General features: G+C 37.8%; 1 protein-coding gene across 2 annotated transcripts in view; it reads right to left on the bottom strand.

The window, feature by feature from the left end:
- Nucleotides 1-3054: 3054 nt before the first annotated feature.
- LOC144215822 (protein O-mannosyl-transferase TMTC2-like) overlaps nucleotides 3055-12246 on the bottom strand; it is a 49060-nt gene continuing 39868 nt past the window's right edge. For both annotated transcript variants that reach the window (XM_077744978.1, XM_077744979.1), the window contains 4 exons: nucleotides 9951-10032; nucleotides 8992-9106; nucleotides 6844-6907; nucleotides 3055-5083 (listed from right to left, as the gene is read on the bottom strand). In XM_077744978.1, coding sequence (XP_077601104.1) covers nucleotides 4904-5083; nucleotides 6844-6907; nucleotides 8992-9106; nucleotides 9951-10032 — 441 coding nt within the window. In that variant the 3' untranslated portion in view covers nucleotides 3055-4903. The remainder of the gene's footprint in view (nucleotides 5084-6843; nucleotides 6908-8991; nucleotides 9107-9950; nucleotides 10033-12246) is intronic.

The raw sequence follows: 12246 nt of genomic DNA, 5'->3' as shown, positions 1-12246 counted from the left end.
TGAGTTTGACATAAGGAAAAATCTAAATTCACTTAGAGGCGTAAGAATTGTTCTTCTTAAAAATAACATGTAAACAAGTTCACAATATAAAGAAAAATCATGTAAAACAAATAAAATTTGCAAATATTTTTCTCTACATCTACAACTGCAATAGGTAGTCACAAAGAAAAACAAGTGTAAAATAGCGCATCCCCCGACACCTCTTATTTATGCCCTCACTTCTGTTGTTCAAGTCAAAAAATTCCCTAGACAATGAAAATGGCAAGGCCATTTGTCGAATCGGTAGTTTTACCTGTTATGAATATCTCCTGCTGCACACAACAAAATGTGTAAAAATAGAAATAGAAAAGCAATTTACTGCAACTAAACTCAATGAAAGGTCCATAAAAACAGAACTGAAACACACTCAATAAAATAGGTCACCCAAATATCAGATTTAAAGGCATTTTGTCAGCTTTTTTTTTTACACATGGGGATTCTTGCAAGATGGAGGCGCCTCTAAAAATAAGGGTATGTTTGGCTATACATCCCTATTTCTGATTTAAAAAATCTTTGGGTAACTTGCTCGACTTCTGCTAAATGCTTCTGTGAAGGGAGTGTTGTTGATGTTAAAACTGCTTCTAAGTGGCTCAATACAATGAAGTTGAAGATGCAGATAGATTCTTATCTATTTTCTCCTGAATAAACTAGATCTACACAGAATGTGTTGTTCAATTCAAGAACAATCAAACTGCATGGATTGCAAATGTTAAGTTGATACATTTTGTGCAAGTAAAGCATCCATTGATGCCGAGCAATGTCCAATTGATTCTATTTTGTCAAAATGAATTGCATGTCTAACTGCCTCAATGGCACTGAAACATAATTCACTGCCATAGCCCCCCACTTCTGTCAGCGGCAGAGCATGAATTAATCATGGTCCCCGCGAAAGGTGTTTGCCTATGTACACTGTGGCTGTCAGTGTGTGTTAAATCACCTGAAATGAGATGAGTCATTCCTTCCCATTACAATGAGGATCCTCAAAGGGTTCACAATCTTCTGTGGATCGCAACATATTCTTCCATATTGTCGTTTTTCGTTTAACGTGTATGAGATGGCACCGGAGGTCCTGATTGGAAAGCCAGCTGTCCCAAAAGCCCTTGTTTTGACAGCCCACTTTGGGATGTTTGCATATCCTTGTCTGTTTCTGGAACTAATCAGTCCTGACATGCTGCTATGAAATGGCCCAGTTGCAAAAAAGAAAAAGGGAGTTCAGACGGAGTCGTGTTCAGGTACCCACTGTCTTGGTATGTATACTGCTTTGCTAGTGTTTGGGGGTTTCTTCTTCAATTTGCCCTTCAAAACTAGGAATATAACTTCAGGTGGCCCTACATATCCAGCGCAATTTCTGAGAACCAGTGACTGCGCACTGGCTTCTTACATAATGGTAACAGTGAGCCAGAAACCAAAGGTTCAAGGTGACTTCAAACCCTACCTCCTTTTTAGGCCCACGTCAAAAAAAAATCTCATACTGTACATGTTTTCAGCAATTTTAAACATGAACGAATCATCAAAATGACTTGCCCCTACAATAAAATCTCTCAATGGCATCATTTCACTGGCAAACCTTTCACTATGCAACACATCGTAGTAGAATTTCTCCTTTTGTCCCTCTGCTACTTAAAAAAAATCAACAAGTACCCCAGAAGTCATATTTGCAACTCACCAGGTTAGATAACCCAAATACAATTTCCTTTCTAGACATAAAAAAACCCTTCAATAACGTGAAGAATCTCTACACAGCTAATTCTTCTCCTATCAAGCAATAACATGCCAATGTTATTGCCAAATTCATCCCCTGCTAAATTCTTCTCCGCATCGTGCGTCAGGTAAGCTCAAGAGAATGTATTGAGCACTGCTTCAGATTAGTGTACTGATAGACCATCATGAAATACCAAATCCGTAGTTGATAACACCGGTCTGCTGAAAAAAAAAGCCCTGAGTTTTAACTTTTGCTTGAACTTTGACTGCTGCATATTTTCAATAACTGCAAAAGCACTGCTAAAGTCATTCTTTTTACAGACAAAGTCCGTTTTAAGGTTATATACACTTCACTTACCAGGGAATTTGTGTCTCACCACTTCTTTCGATGTTCAAACATGCAGAATTTCTGTTTAAGGGATATTGAGAGAATTTATTTTTGATTTATTCTAATTACTAAAATAAAAAAAAACATCAATTGGTATCGGTTGGAATAAGCAGTGATGTGGTTGAAGGTAAACCTTTTTCGATTAAAAACCCTAAGAGTTAAAAAACAACAACAAGTTGATTAACACTGGGTCCAGCAAACAACATTTTTAATTGTTGAAGCAGAATTATGGGCGCAATAATGAATTGAGGCACTTATTTGATGGGAGGTCAAAATGAGTGAAAATACAATAACATTTGTCTGTTAAATGCCAACCATGTGCTCCTTCAAAAATGTAATTCCTCATTCGGTGTTGTGCAATGGTAGTGATGGATCTTGCTTTGAGAACAACCAAAACATTACACCAACCCTGTTTCATTTGTCAGCATGAAAACAGAAACATAAGATCAGCATCATTCATTCCTCATCATTTTTCATCAAGCGAGTCCTGTTTTGGTTTGAGCATCCGAATCATGTAAGCATCTGGGCTCATTCGTCACCTGCCTGCGCATTTGTACTGGGAAATTTCAGCTATAAGTCAACACACATTGTTTTAATCTAGAATGCAACCGCCACTGGACAGTATGAGCAGCTTCTGTGTATTCCACTACATGGAGTACAAGCAGCGCCACAAGGTCATACCTGGTTTACACTGTATGCCACATGTGGAAAGGCACTACCTTCGTCATATGGAAACGTTTATGTCTTCTTTGATGCTCTAAGATCAAAGCAGAGGAGATCCATTACTGTTATTTTTATGGTATACTTTAACAAATTTGCAGGCCAGGCAGCCCTAAATGTAGTGTAAAAGCATTTTCACAGCTTGCAAGGTTACCCAATTAATGTTGAGGGGGAAAAATGCCCCAAAACAAACAAACAAACAAATCTAATGCATGAAAGCATACATTTATTAGGGCGAGAAAAGCAACATTGTGGAAAATATCTAATCCGCACCATTTTTTTTTTACAAAAAAATGAGAGAAAGTGTACAAATCTCAATAATATATACATATAGAACAGCATTAAAAAATAAATCTATAATTTAGCTCTGCGAGAAATTGTTTCTGCAATAACGCAAAGCTTGAGATCCCTGAGTTGAGAAAATGTGGGACACTTGACTCAAGCAATTAGCAGACTTAGCTCAAAGCTGTACATGAGATTGAAACATGTTGTGACTACAGAATGTGAGCGGCTGGGAGGGAATGTGATTAGAAATGTACTAATCTTGTGCGAAATCAGCATAAACACATCAAAATTCAGATGAGCACATTCAAAACGACACTATCACAAAACTGTACGTCTATGGATTCAATGGATTTAAATCCGATATATATGTTCTTCCTTAAGTGAGGAAAACACAGTCCCGGCTGGTTCTGTTTATATGGTAACAATACAATAACTTACAATGAATGACGCTTTTCCACTGCACTTATTCCTGTAGGCTGCTGTGCACTGGAACCAGAAATTGTATTTTCAAAAATTAGTATCATGTTATACTGGCTTTTGACAAATAAAAATGGTCAAAATGAGATAACAGGCAATTTTTCAAGACTATGTGTGGTTGGTGTAAACACTGCACATTAAACGTAAAAGTGATTGCCCCCAAATGCACCTGGTACCATACAGTAGAAAAGTGTCATATTAGTCTAAGTGCTTGTAACTGATTACTACCAATTGTGTACACTTTCTTCATTCACAGATGGTGCAGTTTCACTTCATTTACCTTGACAACAACAGGTGGAAGTTCAGTCCATGAACAACACTAACACATTACAAAAAAAAGGGAAAAAAACAAACTGAGTGAAACCAACCAACAAATCATTATTTGCCAGACTACTTTTCCCTGTGGAAGTCCCAGTTTACAACACACAATTTGGGAATATATTAAGATTTATTTTATACAAACGCGCAAATTAGGTGAATCCAAGACAAAGATGATGATGAAAACATCTAATTTGTCTTTGCGTCCTTTAATGTTAAAGACATCATGGTTATAGATTTGTATTTGGCTAATAATTCCTTCACTTATTAAATAAAAAAATCTTGTGACGTGTGGGAAGCGGTGTCAGCCAGACTCCCAGAGCAGTCCTTAAGTTGAGTACAACTTCCATGGGAAGGTCATTTGTTTTTCCATTTATAGCATCCTATTTTACGACTTGATTTCTATAGCAGTGCAGACTTGTACTGCTGTAAAAAGTCTTAACTATTTTTATCAGAAGGCGCAATAAATATCATATACTGTTCATCCCACTCTTCCCTCTTTTAATTTAGTGATTGGCAACAGACATGTTTTCTTAGCATCGGTGCTGCAACAGCAAATAAATTAATTCCTTTTAAACCCAAAATCACAGTTATCGCATATATTGATGGTATATTTCTTGTGAAATTACATTTCAATTATTAGCTATCAATGTTTTGGCTGGCATTCTTCAAACTTTTGTGTTTCAATGACCGATCAAATATCGCCCATATTAAAACACAATGGCGAACACCATCACACGCAGTCAAATTCATTCCCAATGTTGAAGGACAGAACCACATTCCCACCTTCATTTCAAGTGCATTAGTTAGTAAAATAGGAGCTACACTCAGGTTAAAACTCCAACATTTGTGTCAGCGGTCGAGGTATCAGCAGATACCACAAACCAGGAACTATCAAGCCCTTTCTGCTTTTGCAAACGCCCTCGAGGCCTTTCTTCTACATCAGTGAGATGAGCGAGCAAGCCATTCAAGAGCTCATGGGCTGGTGGTCTTCAAACCTTGTTTCTCCATAATGTTCCACAACTTACGCAAGTTGGACTGGGTGATGGCGTCATCTGGTTTGAGACGCAGCGCTCGGAGGTAATTGGCTTCAGCTTCTTGAAGTTTCCCATTGAGGTGAAGAATGGCTCCCAAGTTCATCAAGGCGGCGGGATACTAAAATACGGTGACAGAAGAGATGAAGAAACCAAGGTTATGTAGGCTCAATATGTGTTGCATTTAGATTTCTTTCCTGCCATTGAGAGAAAAAAAGCCTTTTACCGCAAGGGAATTCACCAGTAGCGCCAGCACAATCACGTACTATTAGGTCTATAAGGAATCATATTTACAAAATTGCATGTGATTATTGTATAGCCAACCCTTAACCTCAGAACTCCAAGGGCGACACTCTAACTGCATGGGCGCCGGGCAAAAACAAATATCACATTTATTTAAACATTAGTTTTACGTATCTTTACCTAAGAAGTGTAATACATACACATTTGAAATGCTCAACAAGCTAACATTGTAAAAAATAGTCATAAAACTGTATGGCTCGGCCTCTCTGGCACTCTTTTCCCATGTAGAGTTGTACATGTTTTCTGGCCTGGAATCACAAACTTCAGGTCAAAAGTTTATAACACGCCCCTAAATCACTGCTGTTGCAACCTATAAATGGGTACCAAGTCTTTGGCAAGTGACTAAGTGATTGGAAATGTAAAATTGATACTATCTGTGTCTGTTTTTTGAGAAGCAAATTTTAATTCTCATTCATTTTCTCAACCACAACCGATTGTCCTTATTTCATATGGATTCTGTCAAAAACTTTGTTTTTGTTGGTCCCTATTCAAAAATACATTAAGTAACATGAAACACACTTGACAAACCAATAACAATAAGTTGCAAAGCATATCAAGTCCTGAGTTAAACTCCCTCCTCAACTCACCGGTAAATCCTTTCAGCTAAGCTCAGCCAAAAATCTTCCACGCTCTGCTTCATTCATAAGATGTCTTTGATTTATAACCATCCTCCTGCATTTTTCCCCTTACCCTGTAGCAGCACATGCGGCAGTCAGCAAACGTCCCCCGTCAATAGGCAGTTTTTCCCCCCACTCATTTCCTGCAGCTCTGCAACCTCTCTGCTGCCTAATCCTCCCCCAAAAATTGTCTTATAGCAGCAAAGGCAGATCCAGATGGGCAGCACATTAGCCTGCCCAAGACAACAACGTGCTCATCGAAAGAATTGGTGTGAAATTAAATTTTGTTGGCTCAATAAGAATAAAAGAATCCTATCATGATTTCTGTTCTGCTTTGCGAGAGGGAAAGGCAAGACATTGGGACAAAATCCATCAAATGCAAGAGAAAAGAGAAGACTGTTTATACAATACACTTCTGCCCTTTGGGAAATCCACTAAACACCTGAAGAAGACATGGTCAGAGTAAAGACACACTGAACATTGAAGAAGATAGATTCAATCATTTATTTCCATTAAAAGTTTCTACCTAATGCTCCTAAAGTCCACTTCGAGATCTACAAATCGTCCGGCAGTCATTTAGCATGTATTAAACTTTGCTATCTCTATAAAACATTGTGTTGCATTATAGCTAATCGTTATAGTTTATTGCAAACCTATTTTCCTGCCGCCATGAACAGAATCTTACTTAAAGGTCTGAGTTTAAAATCCACAGTAGACCTATTCTAAATCTGTCAAGGTCTTATTACCATGACTGCTTGCCATCATTACCTGGCTGTCCTTTGAAGCTGGTGAGAAGCCAAAGGACCATCAGGCTTACCAGCATTCTAAAATCCTCAGAGATACAATGATAATGGAGGCACAATGGGCCATATTATGCTTGAGATGACTGATGATACACAAGTCTGTAATAACCCACCATCCCCTATGATGGTGATAACGATTAGCATAAGTTTGTACTCACATTGGGTCTCAAGATTGCAGCTTGGCCGTAATACTTCTCAGCTGCTCCATTCAGGCTGGCTTGTCTAAAAAGGGAAAAGAGAAAACTGCAGTCATTCTTCATCTTTATGACTCCCATTTTCCAAGGAGGCCTTCAACCTGCGGTGTTGACGGTTGCAAGGGGGTTACAGAGAAAATAATGCAGGGGACAACATGAGGGATGAATACAGTCGGTCCATTTGGCTCCATGTTTCTAATTTGATAGTGTATTTCCATCTGATTGGATTTTTTCTTAGATAACATCTTATCCGTGCTGTACAGCGCACATAATTTTTTTTTTTTTTTTGCAAATTAAGTCTTGGGGTCAGGACTCAAAGCAACGTGCAGTACCAGTTGCTACAAACTGTGATGGTAACATTTCAAATAAATACAATTTTTTAGCTTTTAACTTTCTTGTTATCTGTTTACATTTAATGTCAACGCAATTCATCTCAATTCGCAATTCTCTGCGAAAACCCAACTCCCTGCATTTCACCGATGTTAACAATTGGCACTTTGAAACTGGCTATTTTTAACAAAGTCAAGGACAGTGAGGCGCTCGTGACTGCTGGTAGAGCCCTTCTTCCCTGGTGATCAAAGGAGGTTGCCTTTCATGTTGGCTGTTGTGGTCAATTACAAGTTCAATGGCTTTATAAGATTTCAGGTAAAAGGGCATTTTAACAAAAAGCAGGTTTCCATTGACAGCCTCAAAAACTTAACAGCAATATTCGTCCACAGGGTTCTGAGAGGCATCGTGTAATAGGTCGTGGCTCCCAAACTCTTATTGCACCATACAAAATTAATCAAAGGATACCTTGCATTGAATGCAAGCTGGTAGTAACGATACAACAAAGTAGTTTTTGTTTTGACCTAAAAAATCATGTAGTTCGAAGATCAATTTATATACAGGCAGACAGAGATGCCAGAGATTATTATAAATGAATGAGTTTTATATTTAATCACAACCAAATATTTTTTTTTGTAGGGAAACAGATTAAAAAAAAAGAAAACAGATTTCTACTTCAACCCATTGCTCCGTTTGGCAGACTATTAAAACAGCTTTTAAGGCAATAGGGAACCTTATAACCACTGCCAATCCGCTGTGAAGAACGGAATGTATGAGACTGTTTGAAAAAAACCCACAAACAATTACTCTTTAGACATACGAAGTTAGTATGAAAAAATAAGGAGACGATTAAATACTGACTAAATGATTGTATGTAAACATCTTGTTTCGCAGACGGTTTATATCCTCACAATGGATATAAATCACCGGACAAACTAACTGGATGAACTAATTGGCTTTGGACTAAAGAAAATATGTATCCCTACCTTTTGAGGATGTTTTATTCAACTAAAAATATATCTGCTCTCATTAGAAAGATCCTAGTCTGTAGGTTTCCAAGTCTGACACACTTATATTGTGTGCAAACTAAGACAAGGTTCTCCATTTATGAAAATTGTTTAGAGTGAGACGGAGTGTGTCGGTGAAATGGGTATGAAAAACGCTCAATATGTAAGTGTTAAAAACCCTCCGGAGACCAAGCTAAACTACTGCCTGCTTTGATTTCTATTGCTGTCAGCGGCAACAAATGTGTTAAGGTACAAACAGTATAAACAATTTAAAATCAAATTTCTCATAGTGGAGTTCAGGCATGTCAAGCAAAGTGTAAATTTATTGCTTTAGAGCTATATCCAATGAAGTTGTTTTACTCGGCTTAGTCAAACATTGGATGATATATTATATCATACGATTAATGCGCCTTCCATGTTTGGAATTTCCACCTAAATCATTTTTTTTGCTTGTACGTATTAAAAAAAAACCCTGACAGTCACCAAACACTTAATTGTTCTGAGCCCTCATCTTAACATTACACTTTTATTTACAAGTTTGAGCCTGGTCCTGCAAAGCAGAAGTGGCAAGGGAAAGCGAGAAAATGCATAGAAAAATATACAGCTGAAAAGCTCACTGAGGCTCAGCTAGTACACTGCAACCACAGAAGACGATTAAAAAAGTGCAGTCTAGGCAATCGTAGAAACCAGGCAGACATGCATACGTCACTCTACTTAACACAGCCTCCACTTCCAACTGAAGGAATGGACTATATATACAGTTGAGGGAACCACGCACCTGAGCATATGAGCAGCACTGAAGACCACATCAAACTCGCCGCTGTCAAGCCGTGCTGCCTTCTGTGCCATCTCTGCTGCTTCCAGCAACCGCGATTCTTCCAACAAAAACTGACCTGGAAGCCCAACAGAGAACAGCACTTCATTGTAAAATTACAGATGGGAATTCCTAAGAAAAATATTACCGACAAAGTGGTGCTCAAGTGAGGGAACCTTGACAGGCTTAAATTCTATATCTATTTTTATACATATATTCTGTCAAATAGACTAACAACTATCAAGAAAATCCTCATTTGTTCAGATTAATTAACTGTGGAATACAGACTATACACTGTAAAAAGAAATACAGCTTGACTGAAGTTATTGTACTGGAAGGACTTAGAGGGAATGAATCACCCTGTAAACCTTTATGTAGAGGTGAATAACCCTGTAAATCTTTTTTGCCAAATAATCAACTGAGAATTTATTTGAAGGATCCTAAGCCATCAAAATCCACATTTCACTATTGTTCCGCATTACATGATTCAAATTGAGCCCGGGATTAAAAATTGACATCTGCAACGGTTGCATACTTGCTGAAACCTTGCTAACCTTAGAAGGAAATGAGGAATATTTGGGCTGAATTTCTTATAGGATATATTCTAAAGCATTTAATAATTATAATTGTATTGTATTCAGGTACATAACAGGAAAAGTGAGTTTTAAGTGAGAGAGACGGCGATCACTACCAAGGTCAGACAAATTCATATCTAAAAAAAAAGTGGCATGGGTCTTTTAAGAGTGGATAGCTCTAAAGCTTTTGTACACAGGCCAGGTTTTAAAATGCATGCTTTTTTACAAACACACTGGCTTTCTGCCTAAAATGACAAAGGCAGAATGCAATACATGTGTGCTACTTGGAAAATAAGGATGGGATCAAGATAAATTCAAATAAAGTTGTGGAAACAAATGACTACTTACCATAATGCATGTAACAGTTGCCCTTTGTGGGATCTAGCTGGATGGCCTTCAAGAAGTACTTCTCTGCTTCTGATTTCTGCCCCTGAGACAGATTAAGCACTGTGTCATTATTGCTGTTTCAATTGCTATTGAGTCCAATAATACCACAGCCAACTCAACAGTCAAAATATCATTGTGTATTCCCAACGTATCTCCCTAAGCCGCAGCCTCACTTTAACAATAAATCTTTAAAAATGCACATCCACTGTTGCTGTTTCTCTAGGCTCATGTGTCAAATGTCAACATACAATATTCTACGTGTGGTCACTCTTGAGGTAACCAACCAAAGAGGGCTAAGGTTCATTTATTATATACTTTGATCAGTGCAAATAACACTTGCAGAATTTAACCACAGATTGCTGGCGTGTATCTGAACTTCTGGGTTGGGCAATGGAAAGTGGGTACTAAGAAAATGAACTCTGCCTTCAGGAATTTGAAGGAATCTTCAGGAGGCTTAACAAAAACAGTTTTCAGAATTCAGAATATCCATGAACTGTATTCCTATGGTAGCTCAATAGTCAGCAGCGTGCAGAAAAGTCCTTTCCATGCCTTGTGGTAATGTTTTGAACTTCTCTGTACATATTTTTCTTCGAAAAAACCAATATTAACTACTGTTCTCAGTTAGGATTAAATTATAAAATTCATGTAAATATTGGGAACACAAACGTGCAAAGCACATGTGCCAGTGTCGCTTCAAATTAACAGGATGCAATTACAAACAAAAGCCACTGTAAAGACCATTGCGACTTTGAAATTTCAATCAAAGTTAACAAAGAAATGCAGTAGGCCAATAGGAGTAGAAGCTGGGACATGAAAATGTGTGAGATCATTCAGGCACCAGATGACATCTGATCAAACAAACCACAAAAAGCAACCATCCATAATAGCTGGGTTTAAAAAGAATAAGGCAGTCATAATTAGACTGAAAGGACAATAAGCCTAGCCTGAATATGGCATTTACAAAGTCCTTATGCACTTTATATAGAGCACTTTATTTTGGCACCATCCAATCAAAGATTAGTAATAATGGCAGTAAAGTTTTTAGTGAACAGCAGATTCCAAGAATTGTGGCAATGTAAATATACAAATGTGGCGAGTTCCCGTTACAGAAAAATCAAGCCAGAGCAGATTGTACTCAGTGTATGGCTATGTCTGGGAGTCAATTTACGGTTCCATTTGTAAAATGGTCATCTCTGTGTAGTTTCATTTTGACTTTTGACAAGTTGATGATTTTATAATGACGAAGGCATGTGTGTGTGTGTATTTGCTCAATCCCAGAATAAAGCTTTCACTCTCACAAACTGAAGTTGATGGAAGATGTGGCTTGTGACACTACCTGATATAATTTATCAGATGGAACTCGTTAAATAAAAAAAAAAATCTATAGTGTATATGGTGGTGTCGTCCAAAACATTAAAAAGTATCAAAGTATTGATACTGAAATGTTGCATATGGATAGAATATTTGATTGTAAAAGCATTTATACCCAAACCATGTGGTCGCCGCTGCTGTTTCAATCATTTATTCAATTTTTGTACTACAACAGGACAACAGAAATTTATTGTCATGAGCATGAATAGATTTTGTAGTATTCCAGATAGTAGTAGTAAAGTCTACCATTTCCTTTTGTTCATACGCTTTCTAGCCATATCTCTCCTTACATCACGTTTTCCAACTATGGAGAGGCACAATTCATTTATCATCCGTGCCGCGTATCCTTGGAAGGGTTGCGGGATTGCTGGAGGCTTTCCCAATTGACTTCAGGTGAAAAACAGACTATAACCTAGATTGTCAGTCAGCCGAAGGGCAAACAGAAAGACAGACAACCATTCGCATTCAGATTCCTACCCCCACCGAGCGGTTGGCCGCACCTAAATGAGTCGGGTGGCGCAATGTTACATAAAATATCTATAGTGCAATTTCAATAATGAATGATTTGTTTGTATCTTGATCAGTTTTTAATCCAATTTAACAAGATTCTATCATTTTGTAAGTGTGTAAAATTCCAAGATATTGGGACTTTAGGTGAACAGAATCTGGATCAGATATGATGCAGCTAAGACCAAAAATTACTGACTCTTTCCATTTATTTCTTCTTTTTTACAATATGGCACCATCATCGTTTTTCATAGATTTGCTGCACTTAATGGTGGGTGCAAGACACCTCAAATCTCTGGATAATGTCAGAGAAACAGCACAGGGCTCCTTGGATGAAGCCTGACTTTTATTAACTGTTGGAGAAGAGAGTATATAGAGA

Source organism: Stigmatopora nigra, chromosome 22 (genome assembly GCF_051989575.1).
Source record: "Stigmatopora nigra isolate UIUO_SnigA chromosome 22, RoL_Snig_1.1, whole genome shotgun sequence".
In the NCBI taxonomy this organism is placed as follows: domain Eukaryota; kingdom Metazoa; phylum Chordata; class Actinopteri; order Syngnathiformes; family Syngnathidae; genus Stigmatopora; species Stigmatopora nigra.
The sequence above is the reverse complement of the archived record's forward strand: the minus strand, read 5'-3'. Positions and strand labels throughout refer to the sequence as shown.